The sequence below is a fragment of the Salarias fasciatus genome, chromosome 15 (assembly GCF_902148845.1).
Source record: "Salarias fasciatus chromosome 15, fSalaFa1.1, whole genome shotgun sequence".
NCBI classification, from domain to species: Eukaryota; Metazoa; Chordata; class Actinopteri; order Blenniiformes; family Blenniidae; genus Salarias; species Salarias fasciatus.
In genome coordinates, this window is record NC_043759.1 from 9,077,560 (window position 1) to 9,103,222 (window position 25,663).

Consider the following 25,663-nt stretch of genomic DNA (forward strand, 5'->3'; position numbering starts at 1 on the left):
CAGAGCTGCAAAGGAGCATGCTCCAATCCTGAAGGACAGGCAACACGAATAATGACATACTCAGAATAAAAGCTTTCCTTGGAGCTAATGAAATTGAAATAGACTTTGGAAAGACATATTGATCCCTTGAAAGAAAGAAAAAAAAAAACAGAGGCTGATTTAATTTTGAATCCTGCAACGATAGATTGGCAGGACATGCCTTATATGAAATATATCACTAATCTGACCTGCACAGGTAAACATCAGAGGATGCATGCATTACTGTGAAATCTTATTATTGAATAGAATTGCTTTTAAAGATAAAAAAAGGAAAGCTCCTTATTGATTTATGAGTATCATACCAGCAGTGCCTGAGAATATATACATATACTGCAGATCAATGAAGTTTCAATAGGAGGCGCTTGGCTGTGGCAGAGCATCGCTCTAATGGCTCTGTGACGGTGGAGCCAGGTACATTAAAAAGGCTTTTTAGGGCACGGTGGTCAACATCAACGTCAACAACCCAAACAAAAAGCAAAAAGACAATGTCTTATTATGTTATTCTGCACTCAGCCGCATGTCTTGTAGTTTTAGATGGAGACTTTAAGATCATGTTGTATAAGCTTGATGTACCAGTGAAGATTTAGTTTCTCCTTTTGAAGCATCGAGTCTGTTATCTTTTACGATTCTCGGGCTCCCTCGTAGTTATCAGATGTCTCTGTGGGTCTGTTCTGAACATATTGTAATATTGAGAAATTCACACCCCGAGTGTGAAAAGAAGAAGAAAAAAAATCTGCTTTGCACTGAACTGCATTCTATCAGCAGACACCCAGACGACCTAATTCTGTTCTTAAGTTGTGGGTGAAAATGGGTCAGTGTGCAGCCCTGCAGTTCATGCAGTGAATTTAAGACGAGTTTGAGAACTCTTTCTCATAAATATCTCTGATTCCTGTCACCAAAGTGAGAGAACAGGTTATCCTGAGGAGATTTCAGCACCTTAGTTTTAGAGTTAAATAAGTGAAGATGCCTACTGGATCATTTGCATTTTATTCACGGAGGTCACGGCTTCATTATGTAACCGCATTTTGTCTTTGAAGGTACTCAACCTTGAATGAAGTTCGTTCTTTTACTGTGGTCAGCCCAGTGGAACAGCTGTCTTCATCACGAGACGTCTCCCTGTTCAAACCCCGGGCGCAGGGCGTCACGTCTCTGTCTGTTTTGCCCTGTGATGGACTGGCGACCCGTTCAGTTTGTACCCAGCCTTCACCGTTCATTGTTTAATAAAACCATTCCCAATCATCCGTTTTACAGAGACGAGTGTACTCTGTCATGTCATGTCAAAACGATCGTGGCCTCATCAATCCACCTGCCATATCGTATTATTGTACCTGTCTGAACTGACGTCGGTGAGCAGCCCTGAGACGTGCATGTTTGCTCAATTATTTATCGTAATTTGAACATAAATTGTACATTTTCAGTTTTAGAACTGCAGATGCGTATTCTGTTTTTTTTCCCCCAATGTCAGCTGATCCAAACTTGAGCTTTCTGTCAACAACAGAGCCAAACAAAGGGAAGCAAAGCCTGAAGTTTGCGAAAGTTCCATTGAGGAAGTTGATTAGACTTTAAAAGTGGGGCAGGAGGAGTCAGCTGTAAGATTAATGGGAGGCTGATGCTGATTGCTTCAACACACCAAAACAAACTTTACAAATGAAGCTCATCCACTGAATGGGCTGGTTTTTTTTTTTTCTTTTTGACCCAGTTGGATGACAAACCCTGATTAATGTTGCATAGTCAATCTCTTCCAAAATCTGCGCCGGCCTACACTGACCATGGGGTTTTCTCTAATTTTCAGACATCAAAAGGTCAGTTTGATTTTCAAACTCATCTCTGTTAAGTAAATAAAACTTGGATTTTTCATGTGACGCAATGGGAGATTGGTTTATTTACAGCATATATTAGCTAATGGACGGGTCTCTCATGCGCTTGAGTTTGAATCCGTTTCTTTCTTTTCCACTTTGGTCAGTCCTGCCAGCTTAGCTAATGGTGCCCAAACTGAGTCAGCTGAACAGAAAGATGTATGGCTCACTTGCGTCAGCGCTTGTCGCCATGACCTGGACGCCACTGCTAAACCCCGCAGTGGAGGAAATAGTTCGGTTTACAAGTATCAAATGCTTTGGACTCCTGAACTAAAGCAGACATGACCAGAAAAGAAACTTTCAAGTAAAATGTAAAATGTTTCCACTCACAACAACTAACAGTAAAAAGCTGACAGACGCTGAATCCATTCTGTGTTGGTCACAGTCTTCATACACCCCCCCTCCCGAGTGTGTGAGCTCAGCCCCATACACTGAATCTGAAGTATTTTAGAAGCAGAATCACCCAGAGTGATATAAAGTTGCATAAATTCGCAGGAGCTCGCCTGCAGCCATGCTTGAAGAGTCTGTCAATAATGTATTGGAGTCTAAGAGAAAATAAAAGCGCAAGAAGCACACGGAGCCCCCCCACCCCCCACCCCCCAGAGAGAAGCTGTGAAAGGAGGCTTCCAGTTCCTCTCACACCAGCCTCCTCTGTATCGCTTCCTCAATGTCAGGGCGCTTTAAAAGCATTCAACAGCAAGAGGAGGCTTTAGCACAACAGCAAGAAAATGGAAAAAGTGTCTGCAACGGGTTACCTCAGTGTCCGCCGTGGGGAGAGAAAAGCCTGCAGCAGATCATGTAGACTAAAGAGCAAAGCATTATGTTACGTAACAGCTGGTGCTGAAGAGCACCGAGGAAAAAGAGAGAAAAAAAAAAAAACAGCGGATGATTTGTTGTGACCTTATCGCTGGTATTGCAATTTGACAAACTTTGCTGCTTTTAGTTGAGGAGAAATTCCAAACGGAAGCAACAGAAGACACAAAACGAGTAGATTGTTCTGCCTAATGCACAGCTATTCTCACTACAATGTGAGTTCAATGCAGAAAAACTGAAGGAGTGATTATAGACACAAACCTCCGAGCAGGGCAGATGATTCTTGTTTTACATAAAAGCCCCTCTGCAGCTGTATTTTATGTATTATTACAAAAGAATCCAAAATCCAGCAAACAAGCAGTAAGACACTAAACTCATTTGATATTACAAATAATATATGTTGTGATCAGAAGACTGCAGGGTAGTGACTCATGTGGCATGAAGCCATAGCTTTGCATTTCTATTTTTTTTTTGTACTGCACCAATTTTTTACATCATGTATCAGAAAGTAAACCCATAATGTAAATGGATCCACCATTTGCCACCATTTCATGTTGGTAAAGTACAAAATCAGCTTCTTTTATGAATGTCATCAACAGCCAAACAATTTTTTTTTCAACTTGTCTATGTGAAAATCTTCAGACCTATTGCATCACATCACCCATGAGCGTATGCTTCCTTGTCTGAAAGTTTCTTCCATTCTCTTTACAGCATTAAAACAATCTGTTAGATCAGTTTCCCTTGTCTCTGGTCCATTGTAACCTGACCCTTCCTCCTGGACACTCATTAACTAACCTTGCCGGCAAGCTGAATTCTCGCGGTATTTGTTCTCACACACCACGAGAATCCATCTTGTACCGCTCGAGCCTATGTGCCCAGGATCAGACTTTTTTCAGCCGGACCAATCACGCTCGGATTTTTTTCGGTCGGACCAATCACGCGTCATTTAGGGCGGGACATGAAGCTTTGACGGAAGCAGGAAACGACAGACTGCTAATAATATTAGCATGGCTAGCGAAAACAGTGAATATCCCAACAGCGATTAAATCTGTTTTGGATGAATCCTCTATTGCGTCTTTGAAAAACGATCAGCAAGAGGTTTTTTCTTTGCAGTGATTGGCTGAAACCAAACATGGTTAGGCGGGTGAACGGTGTCCTTCCGTCCAATGAACGCAAAGAGTTCTACAGCAAGTCCCTCCTTCCCCGAACGGATTTGCCGTGTGAAATCCCAGATTGACATGTGAAGCAATTTGTTGCTGCACATGTCAAAATGGCTTTTGCCAGGTTTCTCATTAACCTCAAATGTATGTTTTTGCACTCAGAAACCTAGAAAAGCCAAAGAACGTCAGGGAAAACATGCAAAGTCTGTAAGGCCCAGATCACTCAAACCACCAGTGATAACCTCTACTGCACCACGTCGCAGAAGTCTCATTATTTTACTGTCTGTATTTTTTTTTTCTTACCAGAGCACACAATATTACCAAAGACTTCAGGTTTCTGTCTTCTTCAAATTAAGAAATGGCTGATAATAAAAAAAATGAAGACTCCTCTGATACCATTCGAACATAAAGATCCCTTTTAAAGTATCACTGCAGTCCAGTGATTTATCACCGTTCTTAAGGAAAATCAATAATTTTGTTTTGGCTATTCGTGTGAGGATATGTAACAACTCTCACGGCAAGCCAAGTCCAGGCAGCAACGCGTGACGTGAGCAATTTTGTGCCTTTTTTAACCTAATAATTACATTTGACTCTGATGACAAATGTTTTGTCGTAGCAGTAAATACATCTCATACTCCTGTCCGAACACGATACCTTGATTGGAGCTGTTGGAAGGGAAGCGGTCTGTTTTCTTGAGTGTGCGAAAGTGAACTTTCTTGCTGGCTTGGCTCTCCCCGTACAGACCGATCGACTGGACCTGGATGATGTAGTCCGTCTCCTCCTCCAGGTCCCAGAGAACGCAGGAGCGGCTGGTCGTGTTGACCTCCCGGATGAAGCGCTGCATGTGTCCGTCCTGCCTCTGGGTGGTGAAAGAGTGTTAGAGCTCCCTGGATTAAAATATCGAATGGGTCACATGATCAATACAGAGAGCAAGGAGGTGATGGATGCTGCCGCGCAGAAACAGAAGCCTCTAAAATTGGGTTTCAGTAACACTCAAGGCGAGTTCGTTCCCATGTAAAACAGAGGTGACCAACCAGAAAATATTCAGGCTTCTGGATAGCGGCATGCTGAGTCCTTTATTATATTAACAGTTGGCGCATTATTTTCTCCGTACGGGGTCTTGACTATAAATTGGTTTGTGGAGGAATCCGATTTCACATTATTTCAGCCTTGAAGCACTTTGAGAGACGAGCTCTCATAATCGAAGCCTTTCTGTTTGACCTTTCGCAAAGTTACTTTCGAAACTGTCTCAAACTCGTCTGCACTTGGAGGATCTCCAGATGTTGTTTTTTTTTTTGTGTGTGTGTGTGCGTGTGTGTTTTTAATGGCCTTGCCTGAATAAGACATCTCATGCAAACAATGACTAATGCAACGATTAAACTTCCACACACACTCAAGGCAATTAGTAGGAGTGTTAAGCTGCGGTTGTATAACATGCGGAGAAGGCCAATGTCATATTCAGCTCATCAGTCACGTTGACTTTAAAAAAAACCAGTCAAATTACTGTGTGATTAAGCACAAGACTGATTACAGCTGGATGATACGTTCTTTTATTCAGTCACAGCGTTTCCCCCTATGTTAAGCCTTTAAAATCTTTTTTGTCCTCTGTGAAAAGTTAAATGCTGTTTATCAGACTTGCGCGCTTCACGCTATACTTTTGTTTTCTGCTGATTCATCGGTCATGACACATTTCATTCTCACTTCAGGCTTGAGGAGAAGCTTCTGTCAGTATTTTTCTGTTAAGCGAGGGGTAAATCGTTCAAACTCATCCAATTTTTTTCTAATACAGTAACACTCACGGGCAGTCAGGCCTGAGATACAGCAGGAAAAAAGGATTCCTTATTAAACCTCTTGGATTGCTGGAAAATCAAAACTTTTTCAACAGTTCCAAACCAAATACTCAGTTTTAAACCACAAAAGAAACAAAAAAAGGACATTTTCTATATTTGAAGACTCTCTTTTGACCTTTCCGTGGCTCTCCTGATTTGTGTCAGAAGTTTAGAAATTACCTGTTGTGAGATGGAGAAGCCAATTATTATGTCTCCCTCCGGAACCTCCCAGGACACGGTTGCGGAGTCGGCTCGCAGGTGCATCACAGACACATTGACCGGCGCTGGTGGCCGATCTGCAAGAAAGTAAACAATGAGACGGAGATCTGTTAAGCCGCACGCTTTTATTGATCTTAAACTTGGACGCATACCATCTGTGTCTCAGAAGTCTCGAGCACATTTATTCATCGATCTCATCACAGGTGTTTCTGCAACTTATTATCAATGTGATTTAATGTTTCAAGGTTCATTAAGTGAATAAATATGAAAATCCCTTTCGAGCAGCAGCTGTGATCTGTAATCTTACGTGTAGTTTTAGTTGGATTTCTGCCATGTTTGGAAACAACTTCGCTGTCTTCTGCTCTCAAGCTAATTAACCTTTAGGTTCATCATTCAACTGCAGTAATGTCACCATAATTACCTTACCAGGCCGGTGCTACTGGATTACTTGAAATCATTGCTGTTGTCCCCATAGGTACATGGCACATGCTGCATAAGGTCAGGCATTCGACCGTCTCCACAGACAAGCCCAGTGAAAACAGATCATTAGTACATGCTGGGTGGCTTTTGTGTCATTTGTACTGTGTTGACAACAGCGTGTTTCTGTTTCCTCTGACAAAACAACACCTTTCCTAGACTTCCTTCTAAGCTTGAGCTGTTTACATCGAGTCTTGACACATTAAATTCACGGATAACATACGAGCGTTTCCCTTTTTTCATTCCGTCCTGCCAACAGCTCCGAGTGTCGACCCGACACAGTTCCGCGATCGTCCCACACAGACGCGCTTACGTTTCCTCACCTTGTCGCTTTGCAGCCATCGATCATGATTTGGTTGCCGGCTGACGGGCTGATTGCAAAGCGAGAACAAAGGCCCGAGAAGCAAAAGGCAGCAGAAACAGTGGGTGACAGGTCTAATAGAGGGACCCGCACAGAGATCCAGTCCGCAGGCATTCGCTCAGGTCAGATAGATGGGAAAGATGGGATTGGCTGGACAATTGGGTACCTGGAGACTTTCCTTTGGGCTTTTGTCATTAGCAAAGCTCTGATGGACTTTATGTTGTCACAAACAATAAGGGATGCTGTGTGATGAAGGTCAAGTGAGAGGGAATTGTGCTTTGTCAGGTATGAAAGGATGACAAAAAAATCTTCCAGGAGAAAATCATGAAAGAATAGAATCCAAAACTTGTACATACATCAAATAAATATGGATTTATCCGTCCTCTTGACTGCCTTTTTCCCCACTTCTAGTCATGGAAAGCTGAAGTCACACATGAGTAGGGAAATCTGAATTGGGTTATTCATTAAAACCTTACAAAGTCGCATCAATGTAGATAGGTGCAAAGAGATTTGACACAGTCAGAAAAGATTCGTCATTGGTAAAACTCGCACTCAGCTCTGCAGCTCATCCCACAAATGCATGTTCCTTACAAGATTTATTACCAAGAAACAACTAAGAAATAATTTCCCAATCAGTATTTCTTCAAGTTATTTATCTTCTTACAATTACTTGCAAATGTGCGTTAATGACTCAAAAAATATTACATTTAAGCAGCAATAATTATTTTCTTAAATCATTTGTTAAATACACCTCATTTTAAACTCTCAGAAGTAAATCTTTGAGTAATAAGGGATCATCTTTACTTGTTCCTTTTTATGCAATGTGAAAATATATAAGGACAGATAAGAAAACTAAAGAATATGCAAAACAGACAGTGGGATGGGAGACCTGCATTTACCTGTAATACAACTGGCAATACTTGAATGTGTTGGGAAAGAAGCATTGAGTAGGAAGGATTGACCCTGACACCTTTTTTTTTTTAAGTTTTTTGCATGTTCGCCTCACATTGACACTGATTGGGATTTCATGTTCTCTCAGTTGTCCCTTCGGTTTCCTCTCACAGTCCAAAAAACCTTAACTCATGACTCTGAAGTTCTCATAAGTTTGACTGTGATTATGCGTGTCTGTGGTGAACACAGCTTGTTTTGGCCCTGAGTTGAATGAAAACAATTCTAAAAATCATAATACAACAAATGCAGCTGTTCAAATGAAATTACAGCTTTCTGTTGCGTTTTGCCCCAAACTGGGCTTCATTTTGTCAGTCAGTTTGTATTTTATGTATTTCGGTGACATAAATTAGATGACAGCTCAAGGCGTGTGCTGTACCAGGACAACATTTCATCCTAAAAATGCAGTTGAGAAAATAACTCGAGACAAAAATGATGAAACTGCGAGCCATTTCAGTTGATTTGTGGTTTTCCCTCCACAGTTCCTCTTATCCCTCTCTCCTCTCCATACATCTGTTTTGTCTCTATTCCGCTCTGTCTCTCTCAGTCCTCCTTTCCTCTCTTGTGTTTCTGTCTGTTTTATCTGCTCTGCAGTCAGCGGCGGCCCGGGTGCTCGGTGCAAACGGAGGCGCTGGAGGAGATCTGGAGACCCCCGGGTCAGGCCGGGCTATCAGTCTCTGTGTGTCACCCTCATGTTCCCTATGAGACGTATGGGGTCAGGGTCAATCGCTCACGTGAAGCTCGGCTTCCCGTGGCTCCAAGAACACTCAGATTGTTTTATGGAGGGCGAGAAGAGAAGCTGAATGAGTGGACGGATTAATTTTTTTTTTTTTTTTTTTAGTCTGTGACAGAAAACTAATGTTCCAGCTGTGGAGATGGTGCAGGCCTGGCTGTGGCTAACACTGGTATCAAGAGGTGGAGAAGTCATGCCTGCCTCATTTTATCCTTTTAATGAGTTTTTTTTTTTTTATTATTTATTATTTAACGGGAAGCGAGTGTTGTAATGTGTTAAGATGGATGTGAAGGAGGTTAAGAGAGAGAAAGTCAAGTCTGCTTTAAGTTGTCCTTGAACTTTGGAAAGCTTTGAGTAAGTCATACATACTGTATAGTATAGCAGTAATAGCGCCACTGTCCTTCTGCTCTGACAGTATTTACTGTATATGGCCACTCATTTTGTACTTGAATTATGAACAGGCCTCTCCTACACAGTTTTTTAATAAAATCCATGATAAGAATAAGAAAAATAAAGCATCTAGGAGTGGAGGATTCCTTTCTTTTTTGTAAATACATCGTTTTTTCATATTTGTAATGGAGGCAAATGAAAAAGATAAAATAAACTTGAGTACAAACAACTTAATTGATGACTGCAGACAATTTTTATAGCATTATTATTTCAGAATAGGGCAAAATGATGGAGCCCAACAGTCAAACAAAAGTGCTTGTTGTGAGTGTAGAAAGGTGCGTTCATGTGCTTGCGTGTGTGTATAAATTATATATTTGATACCTGTAAAATATAAATATTTATGTCATTTTTTTTGTATGCATCCATGCATACATAAATAACTCTTTAAGTGTGTCTGTGCTGTGTGCATTAGCAAGTAATTAAGAAACGTGGAGAAGCAAAGCGTGATGAATAATCAAAAGGCATGGAGGGAAAAATTGAAGGAGTTGAAAAGGGTAACAGGCTTCACTGTATGCTAATATCACTGACATTCAGCATCATTACATAACTGCAGTAGCAAGTAAGAAAATTATTAAAAATACTGCCACTAACATTCAATATATATTAAAATGTCAATGACATGAATAAAACATAATTTGTTGCAGCAAATACACATACTATTTTGTCTGTGTGTGCATGTATTCATGCATGCAAAAATCATTATTTTTTTCCTATTTAAATTGTAAAGTGTGTCTGCGCTGTGTGCTGTGTATCGAGTAATTGCAAAGTGTCCAAAAAAAAATGCTTTGAGATGAATAATCCAAAGGCGTGGAGTGCAAAGTTGAAGGATTTGGGATGAAGCGGTAACAGGCTGTATTATGTGCTAATGTTGTTGACATTCAGCATCATTACATAATTGCAGAGGCAAGTCATTCAGTAATCCCTCCAAAATTACTTGCGTGCGTGCGTGTGTGCACGTGCACGTGCATTATTACTTGAATGTCACATTTGTAAAATTTTAATGAAATCTTGTCTTTAGCTGACAAAAGAAAAGCATGAAGCTCCGTTACATTTGCACTGTAGCTGCAGAAAACTCTCACAGAGACACAATAGTTAACATCAGTTGTGCAAATCTAATTGTTAAATGAATATATCTAATTCAAAGGACTGCATTTGACTTGATTTCCTCCTCCAGTGAATGTTCCGGTTCAAAATCAGATGCAACATTTATCTACGACAGGACACGCTCATCGCTCTTGCAGCTCATTGTCCTTTAGGTAATGGGGGTTACAGGCAGACATGCATGGACAAAAAAGCCGCCAGTATCCGTGATGCATCGTCTGCGGATCATTTAGCGGTGATGGAGCAAGTGACAGCTCAGTTAAATCCGGCCATGAATCATCGCTAATGTATAAGTGTCCTCTTCCTATATGATGCTGTTTCCATTAGAGGCAGTTGAGTGGGACAAGTCTATTTTGAAACTGAAGTGCACGAGTAGAGCGACTACACAAAATAAAGGATCACACAATGCGGCGTTCACTCGTTTACAATGCTTAGAAGCTCGTGTCGAGGAATGAAAAGTGGTTCTCGTGCTTTCAAAGCTCAATCAGACTCCAGATGTGGTTTTCAAACAGTCCAATCACTTTCTTGCTGCTCTTCTCCGGCTTGTTTGACGTTCCCTTCTGCAGTAATAATCATCACTGCAGACACTCCGGTATTTGCCATGTGCCACGCTTCTTGAGTGAAGCCCCACTTCGCACAATGCATGATGCAAGATTGGAAATCAAACAGGTCGCAGCCACTCAGGCGCGTGTCGGTGCAAACAAATGGTGAGCCTCCTCTCGGGATGCGGGAGCACTGCCAGCATGAATCATAGCATGTAGCCAAGAGCCACGCGCATTAGCTCCTCCCAATCTAACCCGAGTGCACGCTGAGAAATAGTGCTGCTGGATCTCTGAATGGCTGACGAGCCACGTGGAAAAGAGCCCAGCTTGAAATCACCGGAGTGTGTGAAGGGCTGTGGCATCCTTTATTTTGACCTCTATATTTGCTTGTGCGGCACAATTGCCTCTTTGTTTATTGGCTGCCTTCACAATTCACAGTGCAAGTAAGACAAGAGTGATTGAAGATGTTTTTATGGGCAAATAAAAATTGTTGATTTATCGCACTGAGTCAGCCTCTGCGGCGTTTGATCAGAGACTACCTTGTGTAAAAGTGACACATTGATTAAACAAAAATGTAGAAGCGAGAGGTGAATAAGTAGAAAATAAGGCATCACTGCCTCTGTCAGATTCACCAGGAGAGTGATTTGATGTTCAACACGCCAGTTCTCTTTTCCTGTTCCCTGAGACATTTCTGTGCTCAGGCTGTGTTTCTTTTTTTCTTTCGTACGCCTCTTGAAGGTTTTGAGTAACTGCGCTCAAAAGCAAGCCAGCAAGTTGTCACTTCTGCATCGAGGAGCTTCAGTTAATTCACCAAATGAAAGTCCTTCAAACCTGTAATTATGTTATTTAAACTTGTTGAAGTGACGGAGCGATGTGGACGTCAGACATCGTGAGTCTCAGACTTGATCATGTGATCATCTGGTTTGATTCGACGGAAGGATTAAAATGGATGCCCCTTATTCCTGATACAACCTGAGCAGCTGGGGGCAATCAAAATCCGCCCTGCACGCTTTAAAAGGCGGCAAAATCCAGCTTATTCATTTATTCATTTTCTTTCATTTCTTTTGAAGTCATCCTAATTGAGTTCATGTCAGACATTTTTGCCATCTCGGCTATAGAGATGCATTCTGAATAAGGAAATCGGGTCTTTTCTGGAGTTAATTGGGGAAATCAATTACATTGTGCCACCATCATTCATTCCACACGATTCACATGGAACAGATAAACTCTTCTTTGAGGCCACTCGTGCAATAAACTGTAGTTTTAACATCATCTTTCAGTAATAAAGACACTTTTTCTTGGTTACAATTCAAAACCTTCATTTGAAGACAGGACCTGGTGCATAAAACTGTGATTTGACTTTATTCATTTAGAGGACAGAAGCTGCAAGTGGTTGATCGGTTGGCCTAGCAACACAGTAATAATCTCAGAGGTGCATATTTTGCGATTCCTCAAGCATATAAGTGAAAGGCGAAGTGATGATTTACTCAAGATGGTCTTTTTTTCTCAGTATTTTTAATCATGTTTCAATTACCTCTGAGCTAGTGACAGTTTGACTGGATAAAATAATCCCTTTTTAATACTTAGAATGTCTTAAACCCACATGATATAATATATTTAGACACATTTCCTTTGTAAAATTAACTCTTCATGTCCCTTAAATTTTGATTTGTTGTCCAGTTGATCTTCTAAAAGCTTCATCTGACTCTCTCATCCTCTGTGGTTTAAAATTTCAATGTTTTACTCTGCGCAGCAGGATGTTGTCTGTGCCTGAATGCCCCCGTCATCCTGATTTCACAATATCGCTCGCCCTCGTATTGCCTTGGAACGCCAACTTGTTTGAACCCTGAATCTATTCCCCACTGCGTACGTCTGCTTCACATGTGATGCCACGTGCGATGAATGACGATCGAATGCAGCACGGCGAAGGAGCCGCGTTGCAGATGGAGGTTATCCATCCAGGCGTGGTTTTACTCGTATGCTTTCCCCCCCACATATTCCAGATCGTCCTGGCAATTACACGGGCTCTCACTGTCCCTTTCTTTAGATACACTCGCACTTATCTCTCACGGAGGCCGTGGAGCAGTGGAGACACCAGATGGGACTAGGTGCCTGTGTGAAGTTAATCATTTTATAGACCAGACCTCAAAGCTTTTCAGTTACAAGCTAATAATACTTCCCAAAACTATATAACTACCAATGCATGAGTGGATTTAAGAACTCTTTACAAGGTTTTTAGCCTTCGTTTTTATCATCTTCTGTGGGTGTTCATTGGCCGCACACACATCCAAACAAGACACCAACAAGTGTGAGTCACTGAAAAATACTCAAAACACTGGTTTTAAAAAGAATATGCCCCCTCTACACACATACACACACGTACACACACATGCACGCCGAGCCAGTTGTGTGTGCATGAATCTTGTTTTTCAGCACACTCTATGTGACAGCATATGAAATTATGTTGACGTGAGCAAATATTTGCTATCACTTTAATGGATCCAGCTGTAATGCAGAACATCTATTTGTCAAGAATGTGTCAGCAGGTTTACGAACAGCATATTGCCAATTTGAGGAATGATATGAGTCTTGCCATACACTAAATCCAATAAATCTTAATTTATGTTTATGTCTGAAGCTCTGCTCGGGCCTCATGCAGGGTTCACTTTGTATTCAGGAGGTATCTGAATATAAATGTAGAGACCCAGCATTTTGGTATTTCTTGTTAACCTGTCCACAAACATGATGGAAATATGCAATCAGATGCCACATGAGAGCTTTTGCCTTCTAGTTTAGAGAGGGCGCATCATATTTCTGATTGAAAATCATTAAGTAAGAAGATATTCTCACTGGTAATCTGTGTTTATTAAAATCTCAATGAAACCTATAAAACATAATTCAGCGCGGCAAATGTTTATCCTATTTTGTTTGTGTGTGCATGCATCCGTGGATTCATAAATCAATTATTTTTTCAATTTCAATTTGAAAGGGTGTCTGCGCCGTGCACTTCAGCGAGTAATTATGAAACACGTGGAAAAGCATGCTTTAAGATGAATAATCCAAAGGCGTGGAGTGCAAAGTTGAAGGATTTGGAATGAAAAGGTAACAGGCTTCATTATACGCTAATGTTGGTGACATTCAGCATCATTACATAATTGCAGAGGCAAGTCATTCAATAACCCCACCTAAGATACTAGTGTGTGCGTGTGTGTGCGTGCGTGTGTGAACATTTAAAGGACAATCTCGCCACGAGGCAACACAATTCATTAAAAACCTCTTCTGAATGACATGTCATTGCAAATCCCACAGTCTCATAGCACGCATGGCTCTGGCATTAATTTGACATTTATTTTCCTTCCCTTTGAAGCTCATCGCAACAGCCAAATTTATATTTATGAGTGCCATGTGTATTATTATAATTGAGGCTGTTCCTGCTCTTGACAGCCTCATACCAAACTCCACTGACATCGGAGATGCCTCTTGCATCTCCCATGTCAGTGGGGAACATTAAAAAGCTCTGAATATTTATCTCAGGCAGACAGAACACACACCCACAGAAAAAGTGAAGTGCCAGTCTGATTCTTTCAAGGCGCTATCACATGTAGGACTCAGTTCCCTTGAGAGATGAGGGTGGAAGTGATAGAGGTAGACAGCCCGATAAAGAGACAGCAGCACTGAGGGTGCATGAATGCAGAAGTACAGGAGGCTTCCTTTGCTGGTCTTGTTAATCAAGCAATGAAAAGGCTGTATAAATATTGCATTTGCATTCACGCAGATGAGAAAACTAAAGCAAATGAGAGCTGATCGGTTTCTTACTTGAGCTTACTGAAAGCGGTGTTTGCCCTGCAACTAGTGTTTCTGGCACATATTGATTTAATGACATAAAAACTGCATTCTGAAATCAACAAAAATAACTTCACTGGTAGGCTGATTAAACTTCCCAAACATTTAAATGCAATGTGTTTGCTAAACCTGCATTAAGGTCAGTTATTTAATGAACTTTTCATTTTTTTAAAGAAAAACAGGGGGGGGGGGAAACAAACAAAACCAGCAAATGAACCAGAGTGAGCTGCAACCAAATTATTTTAATCTGCCAGTTCTATACAATGGCAGCCTGAAACAAAAGTGGGGTCATGTGATGCATGAACAAATGTTTGTAATTGCTTTGAAATACCCCAATTGTGTAAGATTCTATCAATAAATAGCCTTTTAAATCAGACTTCACTTCTCTTATTCTAGATGATTCTAAGAAGCAGCCACACATGGCGGAGGAAATATTTTTTTTGCCCATTTCGACATATTTTCAGTCTTCACAGTGTTCAAACAAGTGTTAATGGGTGTGTGTGTGCTGAAAATACAAAGCACTTCTGAGGAGAAATTAGGAAATATCTTCAGTTCATCCCATGCATAAAATCCTAAACAATAGTTTGCCTAATGGCGCATTTCATAGAGGTACAAAATGCACAATATGTTTGACTCCCGTGCAGGAGAGGTTCATACTTACTTGCTCCAACCAAGAACATGTCGCTGCCAAAAAGCAACAGGACGACGGAGTTGACCAAAACAAGCAGTCGAGCCATGCCTTGGTGGATATATGTTCGTTCTTCTTATATTAAAACAGAAAAAAAAGGAAACCCCACAAAGATCTTAATCTTGAAAGCAGTTCATTTCTTTTAATAGTCCCGGAATTCCTCTCATGAATGAATGGAATGATGAATGAAGGGTTTTTGCTCAGTCAGAGGGTAAAATGCGTTACAAACGATGTCTTCAGAAACATTTCGTCTCGCTCAGAGGGTTTAATAAATCCACAAGTCCTTCGTCCATGCTCGGCCGCGGACCGGGTGTCCGTCTTTTTAGACGCGTCGGCTGTGACCGCGGACCTCCATCGTCCCCGGGATCAGTGGTCGTCTGGCAGGTCGGAGGGAAGGTGAGGCTCACAGCAGCAGCCGCAGCGGCGGCGGCGGCGGCGGCGGCAGCGCGGTGCTCGGTCCCCTCGCGGGCAGCGGGGACGCCGTGAGGCGGTTCAGCACCATGGACAGCGCCGCAAGTTTCCACACTGACGCTCCGCTCACTGCTCACCGCCTCCCATGTCTTCATTCACGGGGTTGGTCATCCTGCGGTGCTTCCCGGCAGCAGCAGCCCCTCTCACACACACTCACACACTCAGAGAGAGAGAGGGAGAGAGAGAGGGAGAGAGAGAGCCCGCGGGTTCCTGACACTTCAGATTAATCATCCACGTGTCATGAAAGCAGAGCTGCGGCCAGACGCGCCTACCTGAGCCGCCAACCACTGCGCGCGCGTCTGAGCGTGCTTCTCTTTCAGCCGCCGGCGCGTGTTTACCGCAATAGGCGAGAGAGGATTGCTGTCAGTTCACCTTGTGTTTTGATGGCAGGTAAACCGTTTGTCAGATATGCTCAAAGTCTGGCTCCCTGGGCAATCACAGCCCAAGGTCAGATTGTGTACGGGCCACACTCAGCCTGCACGACAGATCTCAAATTTATCCTCATCCTGATGTCAACATCATTTTTATTATTTTTTTTAATCTCTAAACTACCATTAAAAATTATTCCATGCACTGTACATTTTGACATTTTTGCCTTGCATTGTATCTGGTGCTAACAAACCACAAATTGAACATCAAATTGAACATCAAACACACATCATGAAAATGATTTGCTTCTGAAAAGGTGTTGTGGGAGCTACCAACCAACACGCCCGGGTCCAAAAAGACACAACTACCATCCTTTGGAAAGACATCAATTTGACCATTTATTCATCTTGTATTGAATTGGCCATATTTGACAACGTTATTTTTCTTACTGCACCTCCTCTGATGGCATAATCATTGGATTCAGGTGGTTTAATGAAGAGAGAAATCCAGCCATCCAAAACTAGGGTTGCATAATACATATAAATTGTGATTCAGCCTTTGCTGTTTGAATCGTACTCAGCTCTGTGCTATGCGAATGGAATGACGTCAGGAAGAGCAGAGTTTGGTCACCTGTGGATAGCTTTGTACAGAAACTCAAGAGGGTGGAAGGCACCAATTAACTTCACATGCATGTTTTTGGACTGTGGTAGGAAACCGGAGGAAACTGTGTGGCAGGATTGCAAAACGACTGCGCCGCTTCTATTCAGTTAGTATCATTCCAAAAATGTAAACAGGCTCTCAAATGTAGCCCCTGAGAGCAGCTTGAACAAGTCTGCCTTACATCATACGTACAAAAATTACAGCCTGTCATATCTGCTGCCGCCTCCTCCGTTCACTAAACTGAATGCAAAATGATTAGCACGGAGAGTTTTATTCCACCGGTGCCCCTGTGGTCTGTACACAACCCCAGCAGCGGCAGGTCGATGTGCCTCTCACCCATCATACACTGTGCAGCGCCCCTAAGACACACCATGTAATCAGGAAGATGAATCATGCTGATAAGCTGAGTGCACTGCCTCATGGGACAAGCGTTTCAGGGCAGATTGCTTGTCTGTGGAGAATCTGCCAGCGCTGTCGGGCCACTGCAGTCTTAAACAAAGCCAACAAATGTTTGGAGGGGCTACTTCTAAAATTCATTCAGAATAATGGGCATATGATCATGTAGCGTCGACAAGAAAATGCAATAAGAAATAACACTTTTAGGAATGTAACATTTCTTTATTTTGTCTCAGCTCTCCTAAGTTAATCACATGCTCACAACCTGATTCATGGTCAGGAACAGATTGTTTTACCCCTTTCTGAGGTGTTGCCATGGCTTCTGTGTGCTCACCAGTTCTCAGCGAGCCAGAGCAAAGAGAGGAGAATGAAAAATGACGTTTAAACCTGATATTAGAGTTACCATGACAGCTGTCTATTTAGAGCTGACATTTCTGTGGCATTTATTTGAGCGTTTTCTTGACAAAGACACTGAAATATGGTTCAGTGGAATGACTGGGTTTATGTATGAGCCCGCTCCTGTCAAAAGTCAACATAAATATAGAAGTTTAACTGTGATATGAAGGTCGCTGTAAACTTCTTCTTTAGTTGTTATAAACAAATGAAGTCAATGTCAATGTTAGGATCCTTTCAGTCATTTATGAAGCTCGGCTGTCTGTCTCTTTTTCCTCAGGCTCTCATCACTTTAAACTGGATTGTAAATGGACGAATAAGAATATAGGAAGACATCAGTGGCTAAGAGTAGAAGTAGATTTGTGCTCAGAGGTCTGCAGGTTTAAATCCCACTACTGACCGATCACCACTGTGAGTCCCTGAACAGCACCCTTAACCCACAGTAGTCCTTTAGATGTGATGGGTTTAGAAATAATACCAATAAAGGACACAAAAATAACAATTTGGCAAAAAAAACATGATCATTTTCAAATTGTGACGTGTTTATATAAGTGAAATATACCATACCCGCTCAACTACAGCTGCCACTTCCTGGAATATACTCAATATTTCACCTCATAGAACATGAGTCAACAGCTGAGTCTATTCATTTGTGTTTGTAATATTTCTGTGCTTTTCTTTTCAGTGTTCCGTGCTGTACAGTTTTACCTCGTGAGTCATGATGCAATTCATTGCTCATCAGGCTTTCAAGCTGCACAGTTTTCTCAAACAATTTAAAGTTACACTCTGCACTGGAGAAGACATGGACAAGGCAACTAGCTACCCTGATGCCCACACTTTTGTTTGTTCTCTCATGTTGTGATGGGATAATGTTAGTTTCAGGGACGTTTGAACCAGGTGTCAATTAAAATGAAAATGCAGGGACATACGCAGTCATTTTCATTAAATTAGTTGCCACGAAACCTTCCGTTAGATGCATTTGGGCATAATTTTCCCTTCCAGTAGTGAGCATTAAATTTTTGCCACCGTCACAATGACCAAAGTTGCGTGAATGCCACCCATTGTGAGTTCAGTCAAACAGTGACATTTGTGGACAGCAACATTATTTGTCAGAATTTAGGAAAGAAAACACAAAAAGAAAGGTTATTATAGATATTGTTAAATCAAATGATGTGCTTTTGCCTCACTAATATTTTAGGATTGTAGGATTTTAGGATTACATCTCAATAATAAGCTAATAAAGTTACCAACTGCAATTAGAAAAGTAAGTTGGAATGAAAGATGCGAGAAAAGTAACATCGGCTTTTAAGTTCAGAGATTGAAATATAGAACTTGGAGTGGAGAAATAAAATGGTACACTGTGTGCGCTGAAAGTGTAACTCAAACCGGCGTGCCTTTATGTTTGCATAACAGCACACAGCATGCTTTTTAGATGCAGTGGCTGTAATTCATTCGGATTTTGTACTGTGTTGTTTGTTTGTTTGTTTTTTTTAGCATAATTACCTAACAGCACCAGTGGTTCCCCTGCTGATCTACTGTTCATTCCCTCGGAGAGAGGCTTCCTTTATTCTGTGCATACCCATGGTAAAATCCTGCTAAATGAATTCAAGCTGCGTGCCTGAAATATGCAGTTCACTACAATAAATGGATTTCTTTCCGTCAGTGTGACAGCAGTGTTCGTGACTCTTTATTAAGAGCCACCGGCAACACAGATGCTTTTTTTCTAGAATATTGAAACACGAGCGAAGTACTTTATACTTCACAGGGAAATGTGGCTGTGTTTCTCGTGGCATCAGGTTGCCTCAGTCTCTCATATTGAGTGTTCTCACTAGTTGCAGTTTTCCATTCCTGTGATTTGGGGAAAAAAAAAAACATAATAGCTCTTCAAATCTTTGAACTAATGTCTTTTATTTCTTCACATTATATTCAACTGATTTTTTCCCGCAGCCACATTCTCTAATGAGCCCAAACACCCGCTGACATGCTGCTCTGAATATGTAAATTTCACCAGCCTTCAAGCAAGATGTTGCTTATCGGTTTTCATTATTGCAACTGACTCCCCCACGGTAAAGCGGTCTCTATTTTCCCCCAGTATGTTTGCCCAAGCTTGCAGAGTCAAAAGCCGCTGATTTAGACCCTGCGACCCCCCCCCCTCCTGTCTCCGATTTGCCTAAAGATTATAGCAACGCTTTAAAAATAAAAGCTTGGGGCAGGTTTGTTGTAGTTTTCCCAGGTCTAAATTGCAGAAAGTGTTTGATAATGGTTTTATGTGACACGTCAAAGTGCAGCCCAAACACCGCATGTGATTGTTTATGCATATAAATAATCCCATCTTGTCTCTGTGTTTTTCTGCAGTTAGTTTATTGCAAAGGATGCTATTTCCAGTGCAATTATTGGCGACTCCGGGCACAGAATAGATGTGTCTGACTCCTCCAGTTTGCAGGTAATCCTGTCTGAGTGTTAATACACAGGAGTTTGGTGCAGCTGCGGATCCGATGGCAGGTGGGCGGCTGGTCTTTTCATCGCAGGAGCCGCGGTTTGATCCTCGCCTCTGCATGTACATGGGCTGAGCTGTCACAGGGTAAGACTGAATGCCGTATCTCTCTTAATGGCCGGTGAAGACCTTCATGTTACCGCTGGTGTGCGAAGGGGTGAACGGCTGTGAAAATGTAAAGTGCTTCGAGACCGCTAGGGCGAAATAAAAAGGAATGTATGTAGAGAGTCCTCCATTTGAAATCACACCAAAACAGCAGCAACATTTATACTGTGGTTGTTAAACACGTCTTCACACACACCGCCCGCTGCTATACTGTAAAACTTCCTATGGACGGCACCAGCCGTCCTGTTCAAACCATAAACACGTCAAAAATTCGAAGAAAAGACAAATCTGCTGTAAAACTGATGGAAAATCAATGGGGCTCATTCCTCCTTCACGCTCTCAGAAGAAGAGGCTTTACACATCTATAACCGTGTCACCTTCACAGTATCCTACCGATTCAGTTATCTTAAAGACGATGTTTTATACAGGTGGAGCCTTAAAAAGCTTGTGTTAATTTATCCTTGAACGAAGTTAAAGAGCAGACGATCTTTTGAAAAGCAGAAGGTCATTTACAACCTCTGAGGGCTTCACACCTCTATTACCCCACCTGCAGTCTGTACAACACCAGCACCAGTTAGTTTAAAAACTTCGACAAGTTCCCCTGAAGGGTCAAATGACCAGAAATAGCTTCAAGTGGCATTAAGATTCAGGATGTTAATTGCTTGGCGTTATGTGCCAAATTAAAAATTATATATATAAATAAGGAGAAGATAGAAATATGGCAAGAATTTAACAAGCGGGCTGCAGAGGCGTATTTCTTTATGGCTCATTTGGTCCATTCTCCTGATGACTCCCAAGCACTTACACTCAAGTATTAAAACTGGCTGAATTATATTGGATAACTCTATCCAAACTCCAAAAAGCTTTCCTGCTTGTGTATAGTATATAAGTGTGAAGAGTAACTGATCAATAAGTGAAATGAAGTTGGGAAGAAAAACACTCTGCAAGCCAAGACAGAGCTGCTTAGTTTTTATTGGACTTTTCAGAAATAAGGCAGCACTAAGTGCTTTTACACAAGATGGCAGGGCGAGAAAGCGGTTTGCACTTTCACCTGACAGGAAGACTGTTCCTGGTGTGAACCCACACGTTTGGGCTGTGATTAGATGCAGTTCTGCTGGTACTCCGACCGTCTGAATTAACCGTGGGCTTGATTAAGAGACAGGCGACCTGTCCTGGATGCATCCCGCTGTTTGCCCCTAATCTGGAAAAAGCTGTCAAAGAAATTGATAAAATACTACTTACAACATAATACAGGATATGAGAGTCAAGGTGCCGTGCAGCATCTATCCATTCACCTTCTAAACCAAACCGCGTAATCTTATTCAGGTCTCAAGGTGCTGGAGCCACTCAAGGCTTCGGGTGAAATCCATCACAGGTCAAATACTGAAAAACAGACAATTTAGAGTCACCATTTGACCTCAAATGTCCTAGAAAACTTTAGAAACTCCAGTATAATTCCTTACAGACATGCTTAAATAATTACATCCAGTTTTATATTACACATTTACACCATGTAAGCATAATCTCTCCACTTTTTTTAATACGCTTTCTTCTTGTTGTTCCAATTTTTGTGAGAGAATGTCAAAAAAAACCAAACAAAAATAAACTAAAGTAGGAAGAAAGTGTCAGCCTCCCAAGGTCAAAGCCACATATATGAATATTTACATTGCCACCAGGTCCATGTACCACTGTGAGAACAGACATGGTGACAGAAGGGATGTAAAAGTAGGCGGGGGCGCGGCGCCGCATACTGATCAGGGATGATGAGCGCTTTCTGTTAGTGAGCTGACAAAAGATTTGTATTTGCACGACATGGGATGTCATGTGTTACGCAAGCCCGCAGCTGTGTTTTACCGCCCAGTGAAAGGTTCATGTGATTACACGGCGTTCATTTCGCTGCGAGATGAATGCTCCCACTCATAAGAGAAATAATGAATTAATCTTATTTCTTCATGATCGACTGTTCACAGGAGCGATGCCGCGGTGCAGACAGATAGTCTGAGCGGTTGCATTTCAGCGTAGGCCTGCGGTATCCTTCAGTACTTTGTACTGCACCAGTGCACATATGATTACATTTCTCCGTAGTTACCGGCGGTGCCCTTGACTTATCAATGGGGGGACGACCACGGTGGTCTATTACCAGACACCTTTGGAGGCGGTGGTGTTGCAGTGGCTGCTGCCTTTCTATTTCACACAATAAAATAATGGACAGGGTCTCATCAGTCAAAAGAGAATATCAATCTAGTAGATGGTTTCTTAAATCCTTCCAAATCAAGCCAGAGGAAGAGCTTGCAGAAATTTCCCTGTCTTGGTGTAAAGATTTCTTTTGTATTGGCTTCATCAAAGACAATTTCATCAACACTCACGGTTGCAGCTTGATGCTGCTCATTGATCAGAAAATAAATTCAGTCAATCATTTCAGTCTAATATACCAAATCTCCCTCTCTCTCTCTCTCTCTCTCTCTCTCGCTCTCTCTCTCCCTCCCTCTCTCTCTCTCCACTAAGCCCTCACTCTTCCTAATTAGTCCACCTCCTCAAGGACGTTGATTTCAGCTCAAACGTGTGTGTGCTCCCCACAGTTATCGATGTGCATGACAGTATTCTCACTCATTCAGTAACATTAAAAAAAAAAAAAAGGTTTCTTTGATCCAGAAGGGCTGACTGGCTTTTTTTTTTTAAAACAAGAGACTTGCCGCCGTCATCATGAATGTATTCCTCAGGGAGTAAACCAACAACACAGATGTGTTGAATTCATCCTGTCCTCCATTTACATGCATCCAAGTCTTGTGACAAGAGCGATTATTTATTCTGTCCCATTTATTTTTTTTTTTCTAATCGCAATAAACTGTGCATTCATATTTTGTTACTCCGTCACTTTCAGCACGACGGTCCCTCTGCAAATCACTGGCACACTTTGTGGCCAGTGTTTCAACAAACAGATCCATAATGATCCCATTTAGGAGCATTATTATTCTGCAGACGTGCGCCATGCCAGATAGCCACACAAACATATGGCTTTATGGTGGCTTAATGTTACAGTATGTTCACGAGTTCAATGGAAACTTTGCCCACCGTTGGTCGCTGACAGCCTGGGCTCGGTGGATTTATTAGACCTCTTAAGTTCCGCTGCCTGTTGAGTCTGAATTCAATAAAGCCATAAAGTAGCATGCCGTAAAACCAAAACAAGATGCTAACACACTGCCCACAGCTGATAGAGTCCTGCAGAGTGAGGAGGCAGTTTGCTCCGGGTATGTCATGATGACCAAAACTCCGTTCGTGCACACAGCCATTTGATGGGCTTTTATTATTAAAAATAGATGAGAGCAGCTTTGAGGAAGCATGAGGGATAAAGCACAGCCGTCGCGGGCAGTCTCCGTTTGTCATCCCCCCCGATGGGCCCTGAATAACGTAGAGCAGTTTTTACACACAAGCCTTCATTTTATGGAGTTCAGGAATAAATTTCAGCTCAAATAACAATTATAAAACCATGCAAAACCCATCATGCAAACAAAAAGAGAAAAATGACTCTAAGTTATCGCTCTTTGCTTACGGATGCTCATTTCGCAGCGCGTTATGTGAGCGTCTGTCATCGTTGGAGAGCCCTCATATCTACTGCAGCAAACACTTGTGATTGATTAACTCCATTAAATCAATGACATCAAAGCCCAAGAGGAGGATGGGTGGAAAAAAAAAAACATGTTCATATGGAGCGTTATGCCAAGTGAGCCCCATTGAAAACATCATTGGAAGATCAAAGCGCATCTCTTTTCATCAGCGGAGATGCGCGAATTGTCTTCCCAGAGGACAGTGCGGGGTTATCGTCAACAAAGGCTAATGATGTGTTGCTTTCTGCAGGGATCACTCATTAATCTGTGTGGGAGCCGCCGTCTCTTGTCATGATTCCTCTGAGGCACCGGCGTTGCGCAGGAGGCGGAGAAGAGGACGGTTTGGCCTTCGCAACCTTTACCCCGCGTGTCTTATCGTTTCACGGCGGGGTGTCTTAACGCTGTGGGTTAATGATGTTTCTTTAACTTCATCTGCTGACCCGTCCTGTGCATGTGCTGCTGAAATCTGGTCTCTTGTTAGCTGGTAACTTGTTAACGGGTTCGGTAATGTGAGCTGAACTCCATCATCTTCTATACTCCATCTGATCTGAAGGTCATGGGGCACTGAAGCTGACAAAAGGTCATTAATCCGTCACAGGGTGAACAGAGAGACGGACAAAAAAATTTTATCCTAATAAAATCACAGATTTGGCCTGATCTGATTGCATCCAATTATAATAAAATGTCTGATTGAGTGTTTGGACTCTATTAGGGAACATATATCTTCAAACAAATAATAGTATATTTACGACTATTACATAATACACAATTCAATCATTGAATTTAGCAACTGCTGGTATGTTTCTCAGCCTTACTCTTGTCAAACAAATTAACCTTTCCTTTCTTTCAGTTCACACACAAACTGTGTTAAAGCGCCCATAAGCAAAGTGTTGTGCACATAAAACTAGTCTGTAAAGTTAGAAGGTCATATTTCCGATACTTATTGGAAAACAACATTTTATATGGTGGAGCCTGCCATCGTCCACAGCTGTCCGTCTCTCCGTGGTCGCCCTGTCCAGGATGCACCCTGCCTTCACCCAGCCGGTGGTCGACTTCAGCGCCCTGCAGACCTGAGTTTGATAAAACACTTCAGAAGAAGAACGGATGCAGTAACAGCATGACTCTTGATTTCATAGTTAAATGTTCTTTTTTCAAATTTCAAGCTTCTTGGAGGTTGACAATAAAGATCTGCGTCTCCTAAATGATGAAGAATTACTTCAAGATATATTGAAAGTTAAACAATTAGGGTGATAAAGGCTGGATACATCCAGATTAGTGTGATACAATCAGTGCGTGACAGGCTGGCTAGCAGTCTGAAACATCTGATTTCCGTGTAATTACTCAGACCACCATGCATGCAATCTGCGGGGTTGCACACAGTTGGAAACTTCATTGCTTTAACAGCAGGATTGATGGTTGACCACAGTCAGATTAATGAGTTTGTGGTCAAAGCTGCAATCAAGAAATAAAAGTGTGATGAGAAAAAGATTTCATCCTTCTCTATTATTCCAAGGAAAAAGTATTACACAAAATAACCAGTGTACTGACATAGTTTAAGCACAGTCTGATGTTTCATTGTATGTTTATATTTTTATTAAGTATCCTGCAGTATAAGTCACATTACAGCTCCTCTTGCAGTCCGTGCTCTATCACAGAATGTAATGCAGTGTGACACTGACCTCTGCAGGATGGCTGCAGTATAAAAGCATCTGCGGCACAATGCAGCTCAGCTTTAATGTTCATATATTGATCTGCATCCAGATATATCAAGAAAACAGCCTAAATATATGGAGTAATGAATGAAACTATAAAAACTTCCTGTTTGGTGTATTGCATTAAAGAGTTTGGGTCAGTGAATCACTTCTTCTTGTTGGGTCTGTTAAAAATTCTCCAAAGTTGAATTTCAGTATCGATGAATAACGTTGATACAACAGTATTTCTGTATATTGTTGAGATTCCACAGTTTTGCTAATCCAACAGGAAAACTTATCCACACAATCAACCTGAAGTTCTTTGTCATATTTAACATAGTTTTGATTTATTTCTGTGATGCAGATGATTGATTTATATTCACCCCCAACCAAAATAAAAAAAGAAATAAATTTCCATTG

General features: G+C 41.7%; 1 protein-coding gene and 1 long non-coding RNA gene across 2 annotated transcripts in view; one reads left to right on the top strand and one right to left on the bottom strand.

The window, feature by feature from the left end:
* LOC115402232 (uncharacterized) overlaps nt 1–5,785 on the top strand; it is a 19,600-nt gene extending 13,815 nt beyond the window's left edge. Inside the window, exon 3 of the long non-coding RNA XR_003933095.1 lies at nt 5,773–5,785. This is a non-coding gene — a long non-coding RNA (uncharacterized LOC115402232). The remainder of the gene's footprint in view (nt 1–5,772) is intronic.
* LOC115402218 (fibronectin type III domain-containing protein 4-like) overlaps nt 1–15,115 on the bottom strand; it is a 21,468-nt gene extending 6,353 nt beyond the window's left edge. The window contains exons 1-3 of the mRNA XM_030110727.1: nt 15,033–15,115; nt 5,878–5,993; nt 4,523–4,727 (exon numbers count right to left, since the gene is read on the bottom strand). Of these exons, the coding sequence (XP_029966587.1) occupies nt 4,523–4,727; nt 5,878–5,993; nt 15,033–15,108 (397 nt within the window). The 5' untranslated portion in view covers nt 15,109–15,115. The remainder of the gene's footprint in view (nt 1–4,522; nt 4,728–5,877; nt 5,994–15,032) is intronic.
* Nucleotides 15,116–25,663: the final 10,548 nt, after the last annotated feature.